This window comes from Nothoprocta perdicaria, unplaced genomic scaffold, assembly GCF_003342845.1.
Source record: "Nothoprocta perdicaria isolate Ctin4 unplaced genomic scaffold, notPer1 scaffold_295, whole genome shotgun sequence".
Classification (NCBI taxonomy): Eukaryota; Metazoa; Chordata; class Aves; order Tinamiformes; family Tinamidae; genus Nothoprocta; species Nothoprocta perdicaria.
Window position 1 is genome coordinate 285,499 of NW_020455527.1, and position 25,203 is coordinate 310,701.

At 35.6% G+C, this 25,203-nt stretch overlaps 1 protein-coding gene across 1 annotated transcript in view; it reads right to left on the reverse strand.

Annotated features, from left to right (window-relative positions):
• ADGRV1 (adhesion G protein-coupled receptor V1) overlaps positions 1 to 13,012 on the reverse strand; it is a 225,333-nt gene extending 212,321 nt beyond the window's left edge. Inside the window, exons 1-9 of the mRNA XM_026041834.1 lie at positions 12,934 to 13,012; positions 12,070 to 12,254; positions 10,760 to 10,909; positions 9,562 to 9,657; positions 8,455 to 8,559; positions 6,917 to 7,030; positions 3,388 to 3,953; positions 2,228 to 2,498; positions 1,273 to 1,602 (exon numbers count right to left, since the gene is read on the reverse strand). Of these exons, the coding sequence (XP_025897619.1) occupies positions 1,273 to 1,602; positions 2,228 to 2,498; positions 3,388 to 3,953; positions 6,917 to 7,030; positions 8,455 to 8,559; positions 9,562 to 9,657; positions 10,760 to 10,909; positions 12,070 to 12,254; positions 12,934 to 13,012 (1,896 nt within the window). The remainder of the gene's footprint in view (positions 1 to 1,272; positions 1,603 to 2,227; positions 2,499 to 3,387; positions 3,954 to 6,916; positions 7,031 to 8,454; positions 8,560 to 9,561; positions 9,658 to 10,759; positions 10,910 to 12,069; positions 12,255 to 12,933) is intronic.
• Between the last annotated feature and the right edge of the window lie 12,191 nt (positions 13,013 to 25,203).

Sequence of the window (25,203 nt, forward strand, 5' to 3'; positions counted from 1 at the left end):
AAATGAATTGTGATGCAAAGCCACTCTAATTTTGTTTATTCAAGCACCAAGATCTTCACAGTTCATGGAGAAAGTACAGGGAAAAATTGCCAGAACCTACAGCTAGAAAATCTTGACAAAGTGCACCAAACAGCAGAACAGGATACATTCTGAAATACTTAAAGTGAGTCTTTTTCAAATCCCACATTTAATGGTATTTAAATTATATCATTTAAATTGCTTAGAATTAGCGATTTCAATAGAGGAGGAAAAACTCTTCAAGCTTGCCAGAAGCAATGGAAACATTTTTGGTAGACCACAAATAAATACTTTAAATTCAAATATTTAAAATCAACAACTTTCATCTGAAATCTCTAAAGAAGTCTGACTTGAAATGAAACAATAGACTAAGAAATGCCACTGTGATTTCTGCTTTGGATGTGCCAAGTCCCCTCCTCCTTATTTCAGGTATTAATTTTACTCTTGGGGCTCTTCAGCCCCTAAGCATCACAGTGGCACAGTTGGTCACAGAATGTACAATTTACGGGGTGGCTTTAACTGCAGATGAAAAAAATGGTGTAATAAATACGAGCGACAATGTTTCACAGCAGTATTTCTCAACATAGATATGCTAAGCATTAAATGAATTTGGTTTCCTCAGTGAAAGTTTAATGTCTGTACTGGAAACTAAATTTTTTTCTTCAAACTTTTTTTCTGAAAACCCATTTTCTGTCAAAAAAAAAAAGGTTTAGTGAAAACTTTCAGCCAATTATAATTAACTATGGCAGAAGCTTCCCTCTTCAAAATTCATATGGAAAAAATAGTGAAAGATGTATACGAGCAGCAAAGAAAAATACACTAAGAAAAGTGGAAAATACACTTTCCAAATTCTCTGGCCAGATTAATATGTAAATGAAGTGGCATATGTTTCATTACTCTTAATTTATATTTCTCAGCTTGTCATTATCTGATTTGTCATGCTTATGTAAATTAATTTTTGCAGCTTTAATTCGATTAAATTCAAAGCCAAGGGGTAGACAGATAAACACATCTCAAGAAGTATCTTAACTTTTGCAACACTGATCTTTTGTTGAATGTCACAATTAATACCTAAAGAACAGTTTATTTGAAAAGCCTATGTAGGGATTAAATGATAATTTGAAATAGAACTCCTTATAACTTGACATATTTACGGAAATTCTCTCTTTAGAACAGAGTTGAGTTTCTTATTTACAGCACTGGTCATTTTAAATACATGGAGGTAAAGGGATAAAAACAACAAAAACAAAATACCTGAACGAGGAAATGAGCACCATTTTGAAGAAATGCATCATTTCTTATTGGTATCTTCACAGTATCTTGGGCTTTCCCTTCTGGAAAGGTGAGAATGCTCTTCCGAGACGTATTTAGAATGCCGTCTTTTGCTCTCTTGGGGTCCAAAGCTCCAGCCGGAATGTAGAGAGCAGTATAAACCAGCCGCACATCTCCAACCGTTCCTCTCTGCCTCGCAAAGCTCAAGGATAAGAAGCGTCCCATGGGATTGCTTTCAATCTTCTGATTCTCCATAGGATAAAATTTTATTACACCGTAAACATCATCACTGTCCTGAATGTAAAACAAAAGCTGCAAGAAAAAAAAAATCATACTTTTTTTCTCCTTAGTGAATCAGTACTCAGGGAAGCAAGTACGCAGACAGCCCCAAAGGGCTCATTGTCCACAAGCAGCACAACATGGAGAGTGGTGGTTTTCCATTGTGCTTGATCAATGTGCTTGAATGAACTCGGCACATGTAACAGCGCAGAGCTTATTCTTAGCCACCAACCTATCTTCTCTAAGTTGTTACTTCATGTAAAACACTCCCTAAGAGAGCAAATGTGCAGAGAACATTGCTGTCCTGGGAGATCAGCCCCAAGCCGTCTCCTAGTGAGCTGCATTCAAAGACAGCATTTGTGCAGTGCTATATATGAAGGAAAATGTTCACAGCTGGTTGCTACTTCACTGAAAAGATCTGCCTTTGTACACTGCTTCAAGACAAATATTTTTGATATGGCTTTACATGCCAAAAATAAATTAAGTATTAGCTTCCTTGGTTTATATTCAAGTGCAAACCTTTCAGCCAGTTGAACCAATGTTATCAAAACTAGAAAGTTTTGATAACTTTCTAGTTATCAAATCACTGCCCATCTAGTTATCCCTAATCACTGCCCACTCCTCCCCTCTCTGGAAGAAGTCCCAAAAGCAGACTCACCTCAAATGGATCGCTGACTTCTGCACCTCCCCGTATGGTATCGGGGAGAAGTTTCAGCAGGTAGGGCTCTGCCTCCTCTGGTATCTCATCATTGATAATGTGCAGAGGGATTGCTGCCAGCATCTGGCCTTGGACAAAACACAACTCCCCAGACTCTGGAATGAGGTCTGCAGTCACAGGTGAGGGATCGCTGCTGTTACGGGTTATGATCCAGGTGACAGAAACATTGCCATGTGTGCCACCGTTTCTGACAATTGTGATCCCTTCAAACCTACGGTTTTGAATGAAAATAAAACCCCATGATATATAACTACGATCTTGGTTTAGTTATTTAGCTATTCTCCAACAGCTATTCTCCAATTCGATGGAATTAGTTTAACTGCAGAAGTGGCATTTAAGGAAGGAGCAAAATGCTGTAAAATCGTATGTGTAGGCTCTTCTTACACAGCTCTTATTCATGAGCTCTCTGTAGTATTTCTGAAGATATTTGTTAAAGCTTATTTTGTTTACAGTGAGGAAGATAGAGAAGTGGCACCTTGGCAAGTTTACATGTGTTAGGGGACATGTGTGTTATATTTCAGAAAATTTTTTCTCTACTGACTTTCTTCACCAATTTATAAATTATCCCAAAATATAGCTCTTAAGCCTGAACATCTAAATAATAACTCAAAATGAGCTATTTGCCTCTGTATTGAAACATTAAATTATCAGTACTTATAAAATCGAAAATGCCAAGTTTCCTGCACATGACAAGATGATTACAAGAAGCTTGTGAACCATGCCTTATGAATATTTAGAAATCAAGATCCATTTCATCTCTGCAAAATTATAAATATTTAACTTCAACTATTTAACATACTTGGAAGTTAAGAGTATTTAGTATTTCTTAGGAGATGCTTAATACCTTTTTCTTTTTTTAAACCAAAAACAAATTTTACACCTAGCATATGCAAAAATTTATCTGGAAAAGGCATCCTGAACTCTATTCCAAACTTGCAATATTAATGAATGGAAACATTATGGCTTCACTGATCCTGCATTTAAATTAAGAACATGTCAATATTCTGATAATATAATTAAATATTTACAGTTCATATAAACAGTTCACTGTTTTATAACTCCTTAAAATCACTATCCCTGTTTAAAGATCTACATAATACCTTGAAATTTGGTCTTCATCAATGATAACAGCCCGAGTAAACAGGATACTGTTGATTGATAGCACTCCATAGGGTTTATCATTCGGTTTGATGGTAACATGAACCACCGACGGATTAACTAAAACAGCATCGCCCTGCAAAGTCTCCTTAAGCAGCATAATCTGAAAGGTCTCTGCAATTTCCGGTATGGCATCGTCAAGGATCTTAAATTTCATAAAAGTTTCATGAACTAGAGGTGGGAAAATTATAGTTGTATTTGGCTGTAGATCTAGAAAGTCTAAATTAAGCTGCGCGTGTGCTGATGAATTCCCAGTTATGATAGCGTAACTGACAGAGACTTCGGATTCATCAGGTCCAATGAACCTTCCGCTGTCATCTCTCCCACGAAGCACTTCAATAGTCAGCACGTCAACTTCCTCAGGCACCATATAAGCACTCTGAACAAAGCGCACAGGGCTGTCATTTTTCGTAATATTAATCTGAACAGAATTTTTTGTGGTGTTGATTTCAGCTCCTCCCTCCACGCTTCTCAGATGAACGACAAACAATTCATCATTTTCAGGTATCTGGGAAAATAATATTAGCAACCAGGTATAAGTCACAATCCAAAAATATGCAGAACAGTCTTACTAAGAAATACACTTTATATATATTTCAGAAAAGGAAAGTATGCAGACTGGACAAATCATTTCAATATTAAAACAAGCAGAAAAAAGCTCAAGAACTTGTAACTTGGACAGAAAATCCTTTCTCAAAACTTAATGCTTCCATTTTCTAAAATAAACAGTGCTCCAGTAGTATTAAAAAGTTGGGGAAGAGAAAACAATACATAGACTAGGCAGGAGTCAGAAAAAAGGGGATCTCTCCAGCTCAAAACTATGAGATGATCTGATTCCCAACATCTAAACCCATCTCGATTCGGAAATGAGTTTTCCCCCCAGCTATTTAGATTTACACTTTCACTGATGTTAGCATTGATTTATCTCTATATATGAGTAAAAGAACATGGGAAAAATAGGTGGGCCCAATTTACCTTGACTCTCATTTCTGGATGACTGGGAAAGGAGGACTTCCTACCTCCAGAAACACCCACGTCCCTGAGGAGTTTTGAACACGGATCCAAGATTGCATTTTTTTGCTGCTTAGGTATTTATTGGATACTGATATTTTTTCCACCAGACAATTGTTTAAATATCTTTGCTTCTCTTATTTCTTCACTAATACCAGATGCAACAGGTATAGCATGGCTTATGACCCTGGAATTAAAGAGCTTAAGGATGATGTTTTCCTTCTACATTACTACATATTATTCCCTATATCTTGATTTGTTAAATTAATTTCATTACTAATGATTTCACTTTTTTCATTATTAATATGAATATAGGTTAATGTAAATCTTTAAAAATTATGAATGATCTTTGCATATGAGCCTTGCTGCAAACTCACAAAACTAGTCTTACATGCTTCTGAGAGAAATTCCAGGCCAAAATTACTTTTTATTGCTAATGGTAACATTCTGTTGTAAAGCTGACAAATCCTTTTACGCATTTTTGTTTACCGAGTTAAACAAGTTCTGAATTTCCTGCTGTCCAATATTTCTTCTCTTTCCTGCTCATTTGCTAATTGGCCACCCTCAGATCCTTTCTTAGTGCTAAAAGAGTGAACATGCAGCTCTCTTTATAGCTCATGCCAATTCTATCCCTTTCTTGGCCAGTGGCACTTAAATTTGCATAATGCGGTTGACTGATGCAGCTTTTTTCAACCTGAGTTCTGGAAGCCCTAAATCACCTCTCTCCTGACATACAATAGTTATTTTTTTCTTACCAGCACACATGCTAACTTACATTTTTTTTCATCCACTACTATACCTCCTTTCACAGCAAAAATATGGATGTGAGAAAGAGTCTAACGACATGTAGAAATTTAGCTGTAGATTACATCACCATGTCATGTATAAATAGGGCATCCTGGAGCTCTTAATTGCATCCTGATTAGCCAACAAATCCACCAATTAAACTTCAAAGACTTTAGTAGAAAGGATTCTCAATGTTGCCTCCCCTCTTTCATTTTCTCCTAAACAAAGTTTCCATTATTCCTCCCTAATAAAAGAAATGTATACCACCAAACAATCATAAAAGTACTGCTGAAGAGATCAGATCTGCAGCCTCCTAATTTCTGTAGTAAAAAAAAAAAAAAAAAAAAAAAAAAAGGCTCATTTCTTTTTATTTCTCCCTTCTCTTCCTAAAGGCTCTATGTTCTGAGAGTAACACTGGATTCTTATGAATCTCATCACAATAATCATCCATTTTTCACATTCTTGCTTTCACTGAGGGAATCAGTCACACATCAACAGACCAAATTTTGAGAGCATCTTCCAAAAGAAAAAAAAAAAAAAAACCACATCCTCCCAAAAAGATTAACATTTTTTTTGTGTGTGTGTAAGGCACAGAAATGCTACATCTTGCCTAAGAGACATTTCTACAGTTCAGACACACCAGGCTGGCAGTCTCTTAAGGCTACAAATATCATTAGAGATGTGTAAAAGTACTTACACTATCAGAAAAATAATAGAAAGCTTAAAAGATGAATCACTTCTAAGAAAGACACCTTTCCACTGTTATTTTCTCTCTTGTGAATTTCTGTATTAAGATGTTCTGTACCATATTTGCTTATTTTGGTGCCTCTATTTCTCCCCACCCCCATTTTACAATGAAAAAAATACAACAATATAGGTATGGAAAGATGAAAAAATCACAAATTGAAGAACAGAAAATGTTTTATTGACTATGAAATAAAAAAGAAAACTCTAGAACATATAAGCTTCATTTTCATATAGCCATTTCAAAAACTGAGCAGTTACAATTACAACTCAGTGTTAATAATTTGCACTAGACTGTCTGCTTGTTTCAGGGTTTTTTTTTCCATTTTTGGATCAATCTTTTAAAATACACTTCTACCCTCAAAAATGCGCATATAAAAATCAACACATCATTTTAGACATGGTTCCCATTACCTAAACAATTAGTAAAGGCAAAAAGAACCACCTAAATTAACAATGCAGACATGGCCTGAATTTGCAAGATGAGCAACTAGAAAGAAGCAGAATAGATTTAAAGAGAAATATTGGAAAAAAAAAAAAAAAAAAGGAAATAGCAAGTGCAGTCTAATAGACAAATACACTGGAATCAATACCTCATTAAAGAACATCACCCTTGGCCAGGTACCTAACACTTTAGCATTCCATCTTAAAAAAACAATGCTTTTCTGATTGTTTATAAGTTTCTTGCAGACTGCAGGGCAGTCAGGCCACAGTATGTTCAAAAACTAAAGACACTGATGAGAATTACACAGATAGCATTATAAAGATTAAAAATACAGTCCACATAGCCAATATTTATCATCACTTTACTAAGCAGAATCACTTCTTAGCTTTGCCTAAAGCAACCATATTGATTATCGGTTATTCCAATTCCTACAAAAGTTCAGCTTCTACAAATCCAAAACTAAAGGGAAAGCAATTTGTCCTTACCTGATCATCCAGCACTGTTAAGTTATAAATCAGCATTGATTTACCAGGGGCAAATGTAATATTTCCTTTAACTGGACTTAAGTCTTCTTCAGCTGGGTTTGGACCATCTGCTATCTAAAGAAACAAGTTTTATGAGGAGATGTGAGCAGAACACCACCACAAATCTACTACTAGGACAATAATCAACATGCAGTGCCTGACACGCACAGCAACTCACTATTGAGTCATATCCTATTCCACAAGAGGCATATTCAATTGCAAAAATCTGTTCTTTTTTGGCAAATGGAATAAGTCAAAATAACTACTCAGAAGGAAACAGGCATAGCCAGAAAGACAGGAAGAAATTTACTTTCTTATGGGCACAGGAGGATTCTTTAGTATCAACTGCTGCATAATCAATATTTTAACATGATCGTAAGAATGTTCATTATAACTTTATTTCAATTACAATTACTGCATAGTAAGTTCTTAGGAAAAATAAGAGCAGTAATTGGTTTTGCGTCCTTTATATCTTGACTGACATTTATAAATAACGAAAGCCAGTGCTGTGCAAACACAACTGAGCTTAAACATTGATACGCAAATATTATTCTGTTTATTTAACAAGGAAAATTAAAGCACCGAGAAGTCTTTCAGAAGCAATGTAGCTTTTAACATCAAATACTGTATTTCAATTTAAAATATTGTATTTCAACTTATATGTATAAACCATGTTGTGAAAGGAACCTGATGAATTCTGCAAATAACAAAATTTATTAGACCTTAAAACAAACATTTGAAAGATATTACACTAAGAACCACACTATATACTTTAACTGTACATACAATATTTAGTACAGAAATAAAATGCAGTACAAAGCTTTTCAGACAGGTCCAGATCAACCCCCCCAATAACCTGTAAGGCTAGAGAATAGATAAAGAAAGAGCAATATTAAAGAACCTTTGCTTTACATATAATTTCATAGCATGCAGTAAAATGTCAGATAAGAAAAGGGAATCAATAAAAGCAATATCTGTATCATGTTCAAATCCAATAAGCAAACAAAAATCTAAATGCTCACACCAGTTAATCTGAAAGCTTCAGTTTTGGGGAGCTCAGCCTGCAGTTTCTTATAGCGACAGATTTTCACTGAGCTCACATACTTACACGTTCAAAGATGGGACAACATTAAAGGTCCACTCTGATTTTTTTTTGGTAAAAAATATAGAGAGATTTTGAAACAAATTTACATAACATTTCTTACACTCTTAATATCCTTCATTTCCTACTGATACAAAATAAAAATGCCTCTTCAAGCACCTTAAAACTATTTGGTTTTCTCTAGTATCTCTTTATTTTTCCTCCATTTAAACTGCCAGATTACTACAATATTTTCCTTGTGACAAGAAATACCTTCCATTTTATGGAACAGATTTAAAGAATGTAGATATTGGTATTCTGTCCTACCTCAACTTTTATATGTATTTTCATAAATTACAGTTACAACCTTCCAGTTTCATCCAAAGGCTAAGGTATGAAGCCCTTTTGATAAACTCACCTCAAAAGTCACGACAACCGTCCCATAGGTTCCCCTCTCCCTAATTAGAGTGAGAGGCACAGATTCATTTCTACCCCTGGGCTCATTCACTGTGATTAAGGCAGACTAATGAGGAAAAGAGAGACAGGCAATCAGGCACAGATCAAACATCACAGCAAAATGAAGAAACTGTTACCATAGAAATACCAAACTCCCACAGACAAGTTAATCCAATCTGCAAACCAGTCCACTGATGGCATACATTCCCTAGCAACCAATTAGTTCAGCTAATAAAAGGCTTGAAAGATTTCAGATAAAGAAAAATCATCATATGTTATGCAAATAGCACCTATTTCCTGTAAATTAACATAGTCACTATATACACATTACCCCAGGATAATCAATTGGGTCACACTATTGGTTGCTTTTTCAGACCATGGTAGATGAAAGATTTTCGAGGATTTGAGTAATTCAGACAGCAGTATGCCTTAGCACTGTGCTTCTAAACATTTCTAATGCTCTTGTGCTTTTTCAGTGAAGACCTTTACAAAGAATATCTACCATAATGCTGATAATAAAGCATAGCCCCCTTTTTCTACTAACACAGTCTCTGTACAATTGCCGTTTTTCTCCACTATACTAGTGATCCCTAGCCTCTTATCCCCAGAATTGCATATATCATCATGGCTTCCTTCAGATAGAGAGTTAAGTGCGAAAATGCTCCTTGCAGAATAGAAAATACATACATTTTCAAGAATTTCAAAAGCACAAGTTTGTCTTTAATTTTTCTCTGGCATTATTCCTAAGTTTCCTTATTACTGAATATAGACCTCAACGTATAAACGAGGGCCAGTGAGACTGAAATAACCTTAAAGATATTTTTTATCTTTAATATTAGCAGCATAGGACCTCGCTATGCTTGAGGTACTCAGGCTATGTCTTAAAAGGTAAATGCATATAGTATTATTAAAGTGTACTTTTGTGAAAATCAAGTACATATGTATGATTTACTTCTAGAAATGATTTCAAACATGTAAGTCAACCACACTTTCTAAAGGGATTCATTTAAATAATTAGCATCTTTAAAATGCTTTATAAAATTTTCAAATATACCGTAAAAAAACATACCATGTTAAAAGAAATTATTCCAAAGGCGTTGTCGTTTGACAATATTGTTACAGTGACAGACTTGGGTGAGCCAAGTTTTACTCTTGCAGATGGTTTCTAAAATTAACAAAAAAAAAAAATATTTAATACAGTGATAAGCAAAATCCAGAAAATAGTTCGGTGTCAGTGACTAAGTAGATATTTTAACATAAATTGTTTATCTTTTTATTATCTATTACAATGACAATTATTTAGAGTAATAGAATGCAACAAAATTATAACACAGTGAGAAAAACATTTGATAGAGTCAAGAACAAAATATTTAAAATAAACTTAATAAATCATTAATCACTGCCTGACAATCTATTAACAATACCATAGTATAGGGAACTAGGTATACATGTAGTAGGAACTGAACCAGGAACCAAAAAGTTGCTCTTCCTAATAGCATATAAAATGGAAACTCTGAAAGATATTATTATACAAACAGAAATATCAATTGAAGGAGAAAAATTTTTAAACAGGGTAAAAATGAAATGTTACTTTTATAAATCCAAGGAGGGATGAAGGGAAAGCACAAATATTTACATTTACTGTCAACATCTCCCAAGGTCTATAAAAATTGGCAGTAGACAAAAAGACTCTTCTTTTTGAGATTATTTCAGTCTTCAAAGCCATGAAATGTTATCCAGGCACCATTCCCCAAAAGAGAGAATATTCACACTCTTCAGAACATTACACTTGTATAACTGAGCAATATGTAGGCAGTTAACAATATATTGTTGACTTCTGTTTTCTAGAGAGGTCTGTTTTATTTCAGCTTCTGAAAGATTGGAAGTTATCCTGCTTCCTTTGCTACTTCCACCCTCTCTGAGATACAGTCTATACAGGAAAACAGGAAAGCCTAATAGCCTCTTCACAGTCCAATTCTTCTTTCTAACAGAAGATCTTCAAATGTCCATGGCTGGATGCACTGTGTGCTGAAGTTTCAAATTATGCCTGTACTGCACAAAAGCATCACTTAAACACCCCCAAGAATGGCAAACCCCAAAGAATACAACGAGCAGTAAATTCTGTCCTGCCTAACATTCAAAACTCATTTTATTCAGATTCACCACTTAGAAGCAGCACAACTACACTGAAATCTATGCAATACCATTCAACTCAGCTTAGGCAGTGCTTTCAGAGAAAACAGATAAATTTAAAAAGTGGGACTTACTGGTAGTGTCAAGTAAAATACGAATGTCTCATCAGCCTCTGGAAGATCATCATCACAGACAGATATATATACAGTTCGGTTTGTTTCTGTATCAGGTATGTATGCGGCTGCATATGTGTCAAAAAAATCTCCTGTGTCTTCTCCGTAAATCTACAATAAATACACAATTGAATATCATCTCTTTACTCTCCCACTATCTCCTATAACATTATTCTGAATTGATCACTCAGATTTCATACATTCCTCTTCGCACACAACACTTCTCCCAAATTCACCTGCTACTATCCAGTGTGTTTCTAGTCAGAAGGTAAAGCTAAATCTTCCTTTATCCAAACTAAACAACCACTTTTAACTCTCTTCATCACAACTCTGTACCTTATGTATAATGTACCATATGACTGTCTTTTAATGGAAATGACTGTTCTCTCCCACAAATATGTAACAATAAGTTACCTGTCTTGAGCTTACCTTCAAATGCAATTGTCTTCTGCTTCCTGTCTCAATCTAGGGAGTAGAAGGAGTCCAGAGGCTGGCTTACACCTGCTTAACGGTTTGATTGCTAAGAATGGGCAAGATGAATTCTTCTATGATCCCTACAGAACAATTTCTGTTCCTTGCAATTATAAAATCTGCATTTTTCATATTTGACACTGGGGAGGGTGGAGTATTATGTGGTAACATGATTGCTTCCTTTGTCTACTAATTCATAACCAGCACATCTCTGAAGCAATGCTGTATTCTCCTTCCTCACACCACATATCACCTCACTCCATATACATGCAGTTTAGTACACCATAAAGAGTTTAAATGATTAAGGGGAGTACAATCAGGATCATGCCTAACAACAGCTAATGGAATAATATTAACACAGCAGACCCAATCTCCCAAACAATTGAACAATGTGCCTTTTAAAATTCATAAGAACACCTGACTCAAAGAAAGGAGTTGTTATTAAAATATTAGTGCTAAAGAAAGCTGGAACAGGCAAAATCTTTGCACATTCGTATTTTGGTAAGAAAAAACAGCTTGAATCAAAACTCAAACAAGGACGTTAACTTGCAGTTCTCCCTCAGTAGCTGGATCTAGGCTCTTGAAGAGATGTTTGTACCTGAAGGCATCTTGATACTGTTGACATAATCAACAGGAAGCTGCTCTTACAGAATCTGGGTGCCGTTTGTCCAAAGCGAAGTATTGTCCCAGTGAACACTCCCTCCACCCCCTTCCTTTTCACTTGCTTGGTGAAAGAATGAACAACATTCAAAACTTCCAAAAGACATTAATTTTCCAAGAGACAGCTGGCAGTTTCTTACCGACACAATTGCTGTGACGTTAGCGGGCTCCCCTGTCCTCTCAATGACAAGGCGTATAACAGTCGTACTTGTTTCGTTAACTACAAACTCTGTTTGTCCACTGAATCTCACTTCTGTTTCTCCAGATGTGGAATTAATGACTATTACTAAAAGAAAATGAACTAAAATAGAAGCAAAGGGCATCCCTATAGAAAAAGAAAAAAAAATTATGTATATGAAATATATAAAATGAAACCAAATTCTATTTGAATTTGGTCAATTTTTCTCAATACTTCAAATACTGGAATTATCTCATGATCTTCATAAATGAGACAAAAACATGCACCACTTTCATCTACGATCAACTGGAAGAACATAACCTTTATCTACTTCAGGTAATATATACTGCCTTTGTGTTTTATAAACAAAGTTAATTGCCATCTAAAATTGATTCTAAACACTTCAAAGTCTATTTCATGGTTCCTGCCATTCTTTATGGCAGGTCTTGGCTCTCAGACCTCTGATATTGCAGACAGTGTTTTATTGTCTTTTTTTTTTTTTTTTTTAATGGAGGGCTTAAAGTGCTTTTTTTGTTTGCTTGTTTTCTGTTTTCCAGAAAAAAAAAATAAAATAATTGCCACACAAGCTTTGATTTCCAATCAAAAAAAAGTCTAAGTGATGAAACTTTATTCACACTATTTCCCCTTTGTTTCCTTACTTTACTGCTTCTCTTGAGAAATAAACATAAATTGGGGAGTAAATGTGGAATTGGATGTCTGCTGTCATCCTACAGACCACTTCCTGACATATAAGCCATGAAAAATAGTTCTTGGATGTTTATATTATATATATATAACAGAATTTGGATGTTTATATTTACTTCACCTTTGCCTTTTCTCTTATCACATAATTCTTTGTGCTCTTGTCGCACAAAATCATTGTGAAAAATTTTAATGAGACTCATCTTGATACTGACAGACTTTTACTTTGCTTATGCATAAGGCCTGGTTTTACTTTCTCTCAAGAAAAGACAACTTAAATCTAAGGTGTATTTGCTTTTCCTACTTGAGAGCCCAAGTCAGTAATGCAACATACATGCAGACGTTCCAGTGAAGTCCTTAAGCAGCGAGGCCGTGAAAGATGCACTCTAAGAGGCACAAAGCACTGAAAACAGCAGCTATGTTATGTGCCCACTCATACTGTACAGTGCTCATCACAACTGAGCCCTTGGGCACCGAATGGAGGAGATTTCTGTCAGGAACTTCTGAACAATTTTTGAACAGTACAGAAAAACTAAGAACTCTCTTGTCTTTAGTTCTTCAAAAAATATCTTGAACGGAATCAGTTCTCTCAGCAAGCTTCCTTTACCTCATAGTCACTGTTACTTCTTTTCCTAATTTCTGCACAAAACATTTTTTGTGATAATGCATATAAATAAAATATCCCTTTGCTTATTTCCTAGTGCCATTGACATTTTTATTAAATAAATCTGGTCAATGTATTTGAGTAAATTGTGCTGAATAAATTAATATTTGCATGTCAATAAAGTCTAGGCTCCGTTGTGTTTGGATGGTTTCCATTATTTATGGCAATAAATGAATATTCTATCAGAAATAATCCCCAAAACAGAAAATTGCATGTATATATTGAAATGTATTCTGGAAACTCTGTCAAATTTGTAATCGGGATACTCTGAAGCTCAGTACATTTTCCAAGAGTTATATTATGCAGTTAGGTAGCTTTAACATTGTACTGAACACTGCACAAGTTGGCTTTTAGTTCACTTATCTTACCAGAGTATCAAGAAGATTTGAAGAATTTGATTAATTTTACAATAAAGTCTGTGTGGACAAGAATTAACTTTTCCACAGCAAACACTTGATATCAACACCCTTCAGATAAGTTAAAAGGCAAGAATTAACCACAGACATGACGTATCAAATAACTTTACATATTAAAAGCAGTCAAGAAAATTTACTGTCGCTTGGAATGACTATAAGCAAGGATTGGTGGGATGATAAAAGTAATTTTAATTACATTGCAATAAAATACTCACCTAGCTATACAGAACAATATTGAAGAAAAAGGTGGGCATTGAAAATGAGTGCAAAACGCGAGGACCAACCACTACCCTTATGAAAACAATGCTACATTTTACAGCCTATCTTCTTCACTATTTCCAACAAGAACGTCACATAGTAATATAATTTCTGCTTTGGTTATTCTCATTGCTATAAACAGAAAGTTTATTAACATGAACACAGTCCTCCGAGATCTACACAGCTTTTATTAAGAATTCAAAGCATACCAGACTTTCAGGATGCTTTATTTCTTCATATCTGTTTAGCTATTCTAGTGCTGAAAAAAGCTTCAAATAGGAAGCCAAGTAGAGAAATTTAAAGAGTAATGTTTCTTGGAAGTGAAAATTCTCAGCATGTCAGAAGCTGACAGTATTAATTTGCAAGGTATTTCTGTTCTTCATTAGGTGGAATTGCTCTGAAAATGACAAACCTTCAAAACTTGCAAGTGAACAGTTGTGTAACCTTTGTAAACGCGGAGGCAATTACACTGTCTGCAAACGCAGGCATCATCCATACTAAACTGGGGAGTCTGTTGACCTTTTAGCTTCAGCTGTTACCTTGCCACAGACTTTGCAAATATCTTCCCACGGTACACACTTCCAGTAAATAATACGGAAAACATGATCCTTGAAGGCAAGATGACCAAGTTTAGAGTTACTTGAATTCTATTACTTCTACTAGAGGGCATTCTAAAACTATAGGATTACTCCTGTGGAACAAGAGAGGTTTCACAATCATATCATCAATTATTTAGCTGGTGTGTATTCTTCCTTGCTACATTATTTGTAGTAAGATTTACTTTGTACAGCCTGCCAAAACTAGTTTTTCATCTGTTTATACAAACAAAATTTACAAAATATTAATTAAAAAACAACATAATATAGTAAAACTAGCATAAATGGAGACTGAGAGAATGCAAAACCAACCCATTCAAAAACCCAAAAATACAAGTCACGGTATTTTTCTTTATTAAATATTCATCTTGTTATACTAAATTCCTGATTTTATTATATAAGTTAATATACTCTGATTTGTTTCTTAACTGCATTGCTTATAGTTCGGTAATAACCTTTGCAAGATCAGGACCTAAAATACAACTTCCCACTCCACCTCAGTATAGCAGACAACCTTTGGTCAAAATTCTGATTTTGCCTTTTTTTTTTTCTTCCTCCAAATAAAGTTGAGACTTTAATCATTTTTGATAGTTAAGTCTTGAAAACTGAATATTTAATAGATCAAATAGTCTTTTCTGATGCAGTAAAATGATATTGAGTTCAGTTCTTAGTCTCGCACATTGGATAATTTTTGAAGTGTTTTTGAAACACAGATTTAGATATCACCAACAACAAACCACAAAGATGTGGTATCACATCGCTTCACAAGTATGACCAAATGAACAGATCAACTATTATGTTAGTCTGCTCTGACTCACGATATTTCAGGTAACGATTTGCACTACTAGGGGTAGTTTAAAGCAATATTACATACTGATGCCTGAATGATTTTCGTATTTTTATTTCTAATGGTAGAAATCTTTAATAAAGTATTTCTCCAAAGAAATCATGCAAGACTTAAAGATAAATATTAAAGTCCAGAAAAGTTTGTATATAATCCAGCCCAGCATATTTTGATTCCACCAAGTGATTTCCAGAGCAATGCTACAAATCATGCAAGCAATACCATTTCAATCTCTTGTCCAGGTGGAGTTTAGAAGTAGGCTTATAAAACTGATATTTATGATAATTGATGCATTAGGAAAAGCCAGATTAACTTGCTTTCTTCTCCACAGTTTCTGGAACAAATTTCAAAAGAAGATTTTAAGCCTAAAAGAAATGACAAGTTTTTTCTGCCTATTTTTACACTGTCTTCCCTGTTCAATAAATGCTCAAGCGAGTAGAGCTCTCCAGTCGTTTTTGTTGAAAGATGAGGGAGCGAGAGAGTGGTAGAGTGTAGAATGCCAGATATGGAAATGAAGGCAAAAGAAAAGGGAGTTTTTAACATAAACAGGTGGAAACAGTGATTAGGTACCCTATCCCTCAGACCTGCCATACTACTTGCTGCTTGGTAGACAAGACAAGCAGGGGATTGTGGAGTAGAAACTCTGCAAATTGGCAGCTCCATCTCGATGAGCATCGCTCAGCCTTGCTGAACTCCCTGTTGTTTTCTGAAGCCCACTGATACGGCACAGCAGCACAAGTGTAAATTCTCGTGCACTTTTCATTGCCCCCCCCGCCTCCTGTGCGTGCTGAGGAGCAGGATGTTCAGGACGTGGCATGCCTGGCGCGCTGCATCCCGCGCTGGGGGCACTGCAGCCCTGGGCAGCTGCCAGGCAAGCCTATTCACAGCAGAGAGGCCGGCCCCCAGCAGCATCTTCGGCTGAATACAATGGGCAAGAGGGGCATGCGCCCTCTCCTATGTAAACAGGAGATTCTCTGTACTTCACTGGTAGAGCACAGACACACACACACTGACAAGCTGCCCAAGGTCATTGCTTTTGCTGTACCTGTTGTGGAAATATATTGAAAAACCTGCATATTCAGCTTTATTTTAGGCATTCTCAGGAGTACAAATTTCCAACAGCACTGGAAAACAACTTGGGAAAACAGTAGGAATTATGATAATTCTGATTCAATAAAAATCGAGTTTTAATTTTGTCACTATCCCAAATTAACACAGTATTTTATGAGTATATATATATATTTTTTTCTTTCTCCTCTCCTTCCTTGGAGTTGCCATAATTCACATACATCTAAGGCAGAACAGCTGCAAGAGCAAAATTCCACATTTGAATAGCTGGTACTTTCCAGGTGTGGTACAGGAGGGGATTTTTTTTTTTTTTTTTTTTTTTTTTTTTCTTTTTGGTAAGAGATACACAAATGTCTCCCTCTGACGGGAGAAAAGGACTGAAAAGGAGTATTTCAAGGTCATTACTTCAAAAGAACATCTTCCTATGTACTTTTTATTTCTTTACACGCATCAAGCTGTAGAAAGCACGAATATTTTAATAAAACAGTCAACAGCAACCACTTAAATCTGCTCCCCTCCTGCTCAATCTGTACAGCACTGATAGCTGAAGCATTTGGTGAAAGAGTCTGTCCCACTGATTTCTATGCGTATTATTTAGGGTCACTGCCACCTTTGCTTCTAATTCTTCTCTAGGGTTTCCTATTTTCCTCTTTACTAGGAAAGTTCCCCCTTTTTATTGCTAACACAGAAAAACGCTAGCGAAAGGACAAAAGCAGAGTGCTAGATGCAGAAATCCCTTCAGCAGCTTTCACTGCCCTCGAGTCTGCGAGCTCAGCTGCTGCTTACCTACTTACTATTACTGCCATGACAGCATAGTGCCAAGGCAGAACCTCAGGTGCTAAAAATATTTCTCTGTGTTTGGTATTAAAGACACTGATATGAGTCAATTATTATGTCATTTACTTTCTAACAATTGCAATCTTTAAAAATATTTAAACGCACTATCTACTACCTTAAATACCACTGCAAATATTGCTGTGGCTAATTTACCTGAACATGAGCATATAAAAAACTATTCAATCATATCCCCCTGCAAAGGGCATCTATCCTTCAACACAGTCATCTTACCCTAAGGGAGGCAAGAAGCATAAGCTATGAGTCATCATATCCACATTTACCGGCCACAAAGTTAAATATATCCAGGCCAGGAACCAGTGCTAAAAACGGTTAATTCACAAGCAGAATATAAACACAGAAGCCTGACAAGACATCCAGATCATCTCATCCTCTTAGTGGAGTCACTGAGAAGAAAGTGTCACATGCCCAGAGAATCCTTTCTAGATTTTCTAGCAGCTTCTTCTCTACCTTAAAAGAATTTGAGTGGATCTGAACTACATCCTTTGATATTAAGTCCTAAAGCACCTAGTAGTCACAGGAGAACAAAGTTTTATCTCATAAGTCAGGTAACTGCCAAAGGCTTCCTGAGGTCACCATCTGCTCTGTCTGTTCTCATTCAGAGTAGAGAATAAAAGGCAAAACTACCAGGCAGGGCTTCATTCACTATTTCTGTTTGCAAACAGCAAGCAAGCAGGGGAAAAAAAAAAAAACCCACACCTCAAAGCACACAGAGCACAGGCCTTTCCCACAAAGTTTTATGATTACCTCATCTTTTGCAGACTCAACAATAAAACCAGGGTATATTTTTCACAAGTTTTAAGAGCTAGGTCTTGATCGCTTACTTTCAGAGTAATGCAAGTAAAACTAACGAGAAGTTATTAAGGTTACTTATACATACTTAAGGTTACTTATATTTAGAACACACCTCAGTCTGATGTAAACAAACTGCCCATGTAATCTGCCAGTTAATATATTAAACAGAAGTAGGAATTTGAATTTGTTCCAGCTTGTACTAGAACAACACTGATTTTGGCTACTGAGCTTCTAATATCATGCAACTGATGAGAATTTATCCATATATATATTCTAAGCATTATACTGTATTATTCTGAAATCATTTACCATATAGTTTAATCAAAAGATTAATGTGTTTTTCAGCCCCACACAGGAATTGCTTTTCCACCCATACAGTTCTAATGAAAAACCTAGACCTGTTTTACTAGAAGTTATTTTTACAATGTTTTACAGAATCAGTCTAGCTTTTTGTCTGGCATGTTACCTCAAGTAGAGCTTTTAATGTAAGCACTCACATTCTCCCTTGCATGAGAAAACTGAAAAGGTTTTTTTTAAATATATCTACAAAAAATAAAACCGACCATGAATTCCCAGCAGATGCTTATTGTAGCAATAACTGCCTGTCTCAGGAGCAGGCTCTTAAACGTATACAACAAGGCAGACGAGTAAGGATTGCAGACTTGAGCGATGAATGCCTAGTGATGTCACTTCATTAAAGATCTGAGGCTTCACTGTAATTTCCGTTTGCATTTCTCTTTTGGAGATTGCTCTCCTTTTCTCAACAAAATGTATTTTTAGAACACCTCGGCTGTGGACGGAACTACTGGGCCTTGAAGTGCCTACTATTATGGCCTGAATGAGCACGCATCAGAATTACTAATTACAGACTTCTCTAGCATATTTGCTATCTCTCTCATATTGGCATATATCGAAAACTAGAAACACGTAGCCTACTTTGCAATGCTTCAGACACAACGGTCTTACAGTAGCCTGTGAATTATAGCCTCATTGTAGGGATTAGATTTTAGTATTATTTCAGGTATACTGACAAAACAGTTATTACTATCTCCAGCGGATCCTGAAAAGTTAATAACCATGCACGAGCCACACACAATTTTAACGTGCTACCCAATCATCAGAATAAAAAGCTCCGTGAGATATTCTTTAGTTCATAAAATTGTGTCATTAAACATGAAAACTTGTGTCAAATATTTATATTAAATTTCAGAGCATTAAAAACAGTTTTACTTCTATGGTTAAATGTATTCACTTGTTATTAGACTGAAGCAAAGAATTTTTTGTTATGTCTCAGTACATTATCAAGGCCCCCAAAAGACTTCTCCATATAAATGAAAATATGCACTTGCATCATTTTTAAAAAGATTACAGTATAAGACTCCCACTCCAGTCTATAGTGTGAATTAATTCCTTACATCTGAATAATCCATTTCAAAATAAGACACACAATAAATCATCTATATGCTGAACAGAATTTCCCAAGCAAAATCTGTTTGAATTCCAAACTCTTCACTTTCTTGTGTATTGTGGTTTCCTTAGCTTTTCTGAACCTTTTAACCTATGTCACAATTTAATAATCACTATTTAATAATTATAATCATTCCCTTATTAACTGGGTATTTCTTTTCCTCCTCCTAAGGCACCCTGTTGTTCAAGACAAGAAAATCTCTTTGTTGATTAGTTATTTAAGACCAGCAACAATAACTATGCTGGAAAGAAAGGTACTTTGAGAGGATTACACAGAGCTAGCTCTCAACAGCACCAAGCCGAGAGAAGCAAATTACAAACCCAAGTACTTCATTGCATGTAACCAAATTGGCTGGTTGAAATGCTAATTGCCTTTCAGCAAAGCTAAAGGCAGACAGGGGACCCTGTGCTTCAGAGAATGACACGCATTTTTTACTCCACTTCTGCACTATTGTCTTGCTGACAATTATTCAAAATCTATTCATAAAGGTAGCTCTTTTCCTAACCTTTAAAAATGTGGGAAATTTCTAAAGCTCTGACCAGTACCTCGGATCTGATGGTCTGCCAAACCCATAACAGATGGCTGAATTAAGGCCACACTAAATCCTTAATGAAGCAAAGCTTGAAACAAGTCACACCAGTAATATATTGGACCAGTCCAGGATCAGTGAGAAAGGAAAAGGAAGTTTCTTCTGCTATCAAAATAATGAGAATCATAATTGTATTCTAAGCAATAAATGTATACCAGATACAAACAGAAATAACCAAAAAAAAAAGATTTTTTCCAGATTAAAAAAGATTTTGCCTTAACATTTTATAGGAAATTCTGTTTATGAAAAATCCCATCAGAAATGCTGCAACGGACATAGAAATCATTTTTCCATTGATTAATTTTGCCAGTGAAATTTATCCTGTTAAATAGCACATAGCTTTATACAACTATCTGAAGAGCAATCTTGGTTTTGGCTTATCTAAGTAAAAGAAATTTAAACAACTTTATCTACTTCCATAGGGAACTATGTATCATCATTTTTTCATATTTAAAGCATATTCTAGAACTCTTAGTTTTAAAATTCTTTCTATACATAGTCACAAATTCTCATTTACGGAATATATGCTATTTTGAAAATCTTTTTCACACAAAGTATTTTCCAGTGAGACTATTCACTTCAAGAGTGACTTAGGTAACTAAGGCTTTGCAGAAACAGTATCGTTTGTGATTCTGTGAATTACACTTTATAATAAAAAAGGTACCAGGCTTACTTGGAATAAAATAACTGACCTATAACACTGATTCCTCCTGTCAATCCCTCTGCCCTAGGAAAGAGTGGTTTAGTTCTTTCTTAAATACAAAGGACTCAAATTTCTGAAACTATGATGCGCAGCTACAATCCACAGCAAGAGCTGTGTAAAACTCAACTTGATGATTTAGTCATTGCATAGCATTTGGGTTTAACGCACATTGAAAGAAGTGCTCAAATATTATGTATGCTTACTTCCAGTGAGGAAAAGTATTATATCCAGCAGGGATTAGATGAAAAGACTTCAACTTTGTAGGGGCTGAAATGCAAGCACAATTTATACAAATGAGTAGAACCAATCAACAGGATTACTCATGTGAACATAGTTAAGTATGTGATTATATCTTGGGAGGTCAAGGCCCAACACTTTCTGAGCAAAGAATTTCAGCATAATACTCATATTTCCTCCTTCCTAAATATATTTCCCACTTCTTAAAGGGCAAGTTGGATACCCAGCACCACCAAGAATACAGAGAAAAAGGGAGATTAAGAAAGATCAGACAGTAGAGTTATCCAGCAATAAAATGAAGCTAAATTGCCTTGGACAGATTATCTCAAACAATAGCAAGGGTCAGATGTACCATTATGGTATTTAGGTTTGTAAAAAAACACCCTAGGCTACAAAACATGAAATATAGTTGAAAGAAATTTTCATTTTCTCTCTTCAAGTGTAATCTAAGGATATATTTTTCAACAATATTTTCAACCAAGATTTTTTTTAAAAGTTTTGTTAAACTTAAAATACAAAATACTTTTTAAAATGCAGTAGGCAACAGTCAACTCATCTTTCCCATATTGCAAACCTGAAAAACTACGGTAGCTGTGCTTATGCGTGGGAGCCACAAATTTTTTCCCCAAAATTACCATAAATTGCTTGTACCTTATGACCAAGAGCTATATGGAAAATATATTTACCTATATAGTTATATTTCTGAGCTATATGGAAAATATATTTACCTATATAGTTATATTTCTTCTGAGCAGCCACACTCAAGGTATAAGCTTTCCTAGCTTTTGGAGGTGTTCACTTAAAGTCATTTGGAATATTCATGTGTTAAGTGAAACTTAGCTACTTATATTTTTAATGGTGCTCTAACAGCAAGAAAAGAAAAAATCCTTGAAGCCAAAGATCTTAAGCAATGCAATGCATGTTCGCTGTTTGAACAACAGGGCATTTTTTAGCCATTTTTCAGAAGTCTTCAAATAAAGTTCACAATTTCCATGGGACAAACTGCAGTGGAGGTTTGGTTTTACAGTATCAATCTCTTTTAGTAGTACTAAATCTTTAAAATTATATGTTACTACTTTTCTCCCTTAAAAAACGCTGAGAGCACAAATAAACTGACCTGGACTTGCTCCCACAAAAATAAATATAATTTTTTCACCTTGCCTTCAACATGAGCAGGATACAAACCATAACTGCAAACTAATAAGCACATGCCCTCATTCTTAATATTAATTAGTTCGCTCCAATGCAAATTTAGTAATAAGCATAATTGATTTTTTCATATAAGGCAATTAAAACACTAAACTAATTTAGAAAGGTACTAAAACACTAAACTAAGAAATCACAAGTAATAAATATTAGTAGTAATATCAAATTACCATTTCAGTAAGTACATATTAGTTTGGCATTATCAATTGTTTGGACATTTCAGTCGTAGTCCTTATACAGTATAAATGATTTTATTTCCTGTCATAAATCTGCTTCTCCTTTCATTGGAAACACTGAATACACTTAGTAGAAGAAAGCTTGTTTTAGGTTTAAGGGACCAACAGTGTTCTATGTTCACATTCTACCTTCAGTTACTGAACTCTGCTCTCATGGTGGGTTGTCAAATGCCTGTTTAACTGAAGCTATTGCTCTAGAAGACACGTACAATGTATATCAAAAACCAACAATTGATTTCTATATTATGAGTAAGGTAAAGAAGAATTACCTGCTACTTCACATCTATACTACAAAGCAATTACAGACCCATTAAAAAATAATGTTTGACAAACAGCTCCTAATACATCTCATCTTAAATTTATCTGGGTTAGCCAAAGTGAATTACGCAATGTTTTATACAAAGTCAGCATATCAAAAGCCACAAGAATAGAAAATGTTTTGAACAGTAATTGCTTACATGTCTTATAAACATTTTAAACCAATTCTTTATCAGACAATTTGCAAACTATTTTTTTCCTTTAATTTACTTTTTCTTTTTTGAAAGCACAGTACATACATCCTTATTTTGATTTTATTTTCTCTTATTTGAAACAGTCAATTGAATATGCACTTTTGAGTTAAAATCGCTAAGACATTTCAGGTTCAGTTTCATCCCGATACGATCCCTTGAGAAAAGGATTTTCCATTGGGAACACGACTGTCCCCACCCGCCCAGCTCTGCGGGGCCGAAAGAGGAGCTGCTGGAACAACAGAAACCTTAGCAGACTCCTCGTATGCAGCAGCCACTCGTGGGGAGCTACACGCTCAGCTCTGCCGGCTTCAAACTTCTCCCTCCCGCAACAGGTGCCACTGGCAGAGTGCTACAGAGGGAAAGTAAAGACCTTTGTGGCGAGGACAGGATGCTCCAAACCCGGCTACGAGCTCAAATACGAGAGCAAACCTACCTAAATCCGGGGACACGGGCATCCGCATCCTCTGGCGCGGCGGCCGCCTGCACGCTCACTGTCACTCACACATTATGCATTCCCTTGTCTCCTACTCCTCCTCCTCTCTGTGCCGCAGCCAGGACACTCCTCCCTCTGCCTTCCCACTGCTCTGGGGATAAAGGGGCTGGGATTGAAGGGGACAGAGCTCTCAAGCCCCTGCAACTGCCCTCACTGCCCAGGCAGTCCTTCCACTTCACTAGGACTGGAGTGTTTTATTCCTGCAGGCGGCAAAACAGGCAGGTTTTGCCTGAATTCTGATGGATGTTTGGATTTGATCTTAATGCACAACTATTCAGCAATGAGTAAGTATGCACATTTTCCAACCCTAGACACAGTGTTTTCGGGTCAGTCATTTCTCTAGCAGTTAAATTTACCACATTATTATATTTTATAGTAATCTCCATGACAAGCAAATCCTGGCCAAAGCAGCCCATCTAACAGAAGCCCTAAGACACGAAGGTAGCACCTGAATCTTGCCAGTGTTTGGCCTCAAGCTCTCTAGTTCCCATTTAATGGTAAACAAGTAACCAAATTTCTACTGGTAAGGTAAATGATGACACATCTAAGCCCAGAAACATGGAAAATACTTGAAGTCTACTTTACTCCCATTTACATTTCCATATTGAGATAGCCACTGGTTCTTAAATTTAAAAGTTAGTGCAAACTAATACAGCAGCATCACAATTTTATTTAGTTTAATCCACTTAAAAAGCGCCAACACTTTCTCCAACTCATGAACAAATTGAAAGTTCTATCAAATGAATGAATGAAATTCTATGAAACGAAGAAAAGCAAGTTCAAGCAAATCCAGACTGCAGTATGTTCTGACTCTACTACAAAAACACTCACCTGGTACTTCAAGCTTGACGGGTGCTGTCATTTTTGGAGCCAAATTTGCAGATTGTCCTCTTAGAACAGCACTCAAAACAAAAATTATGACTCCAACACAACTCCACAATGTACGAGTAGATATCCAGTATAAATCCTGCACTACTTTTTTAATCCTCTATTGCTCTTCAGCCTTAAACAATCTATTTTAAATTGCTATTTTCATTGGAAATTGGCATGCATTTGGATAAATATTCAAATATACCTCTAGCCTAATTTTATATGTTAACACAGAGAGCTTTATTTTATTTATAGGATAGGCTGAGGGAAATGCTAAAAAGAAAATACGAGTATGCACAAAAAATTTACAACTTTTGCTATTTGCTTACTGAAAATTCTTACACTTCAAATGAGCTTCCTTTGTTCTTTTTTTTTTTTTTTTTGTTTGCAGCATATAAAGAATAAATCAATGTTTAACACAGTGATACAGATCACAAAGAAAAGACTGGTGGGCAAGCAAGCAATATTCAGTAATATCAGTTTTGAAGACATGCATCTAGAAAAAAGAATGAAGGCCATGTTTATGGGATGGTATCCTGCAAAGCAGGGAATCTGAAAAGGATTTTAGGATCATATGAGTCAAG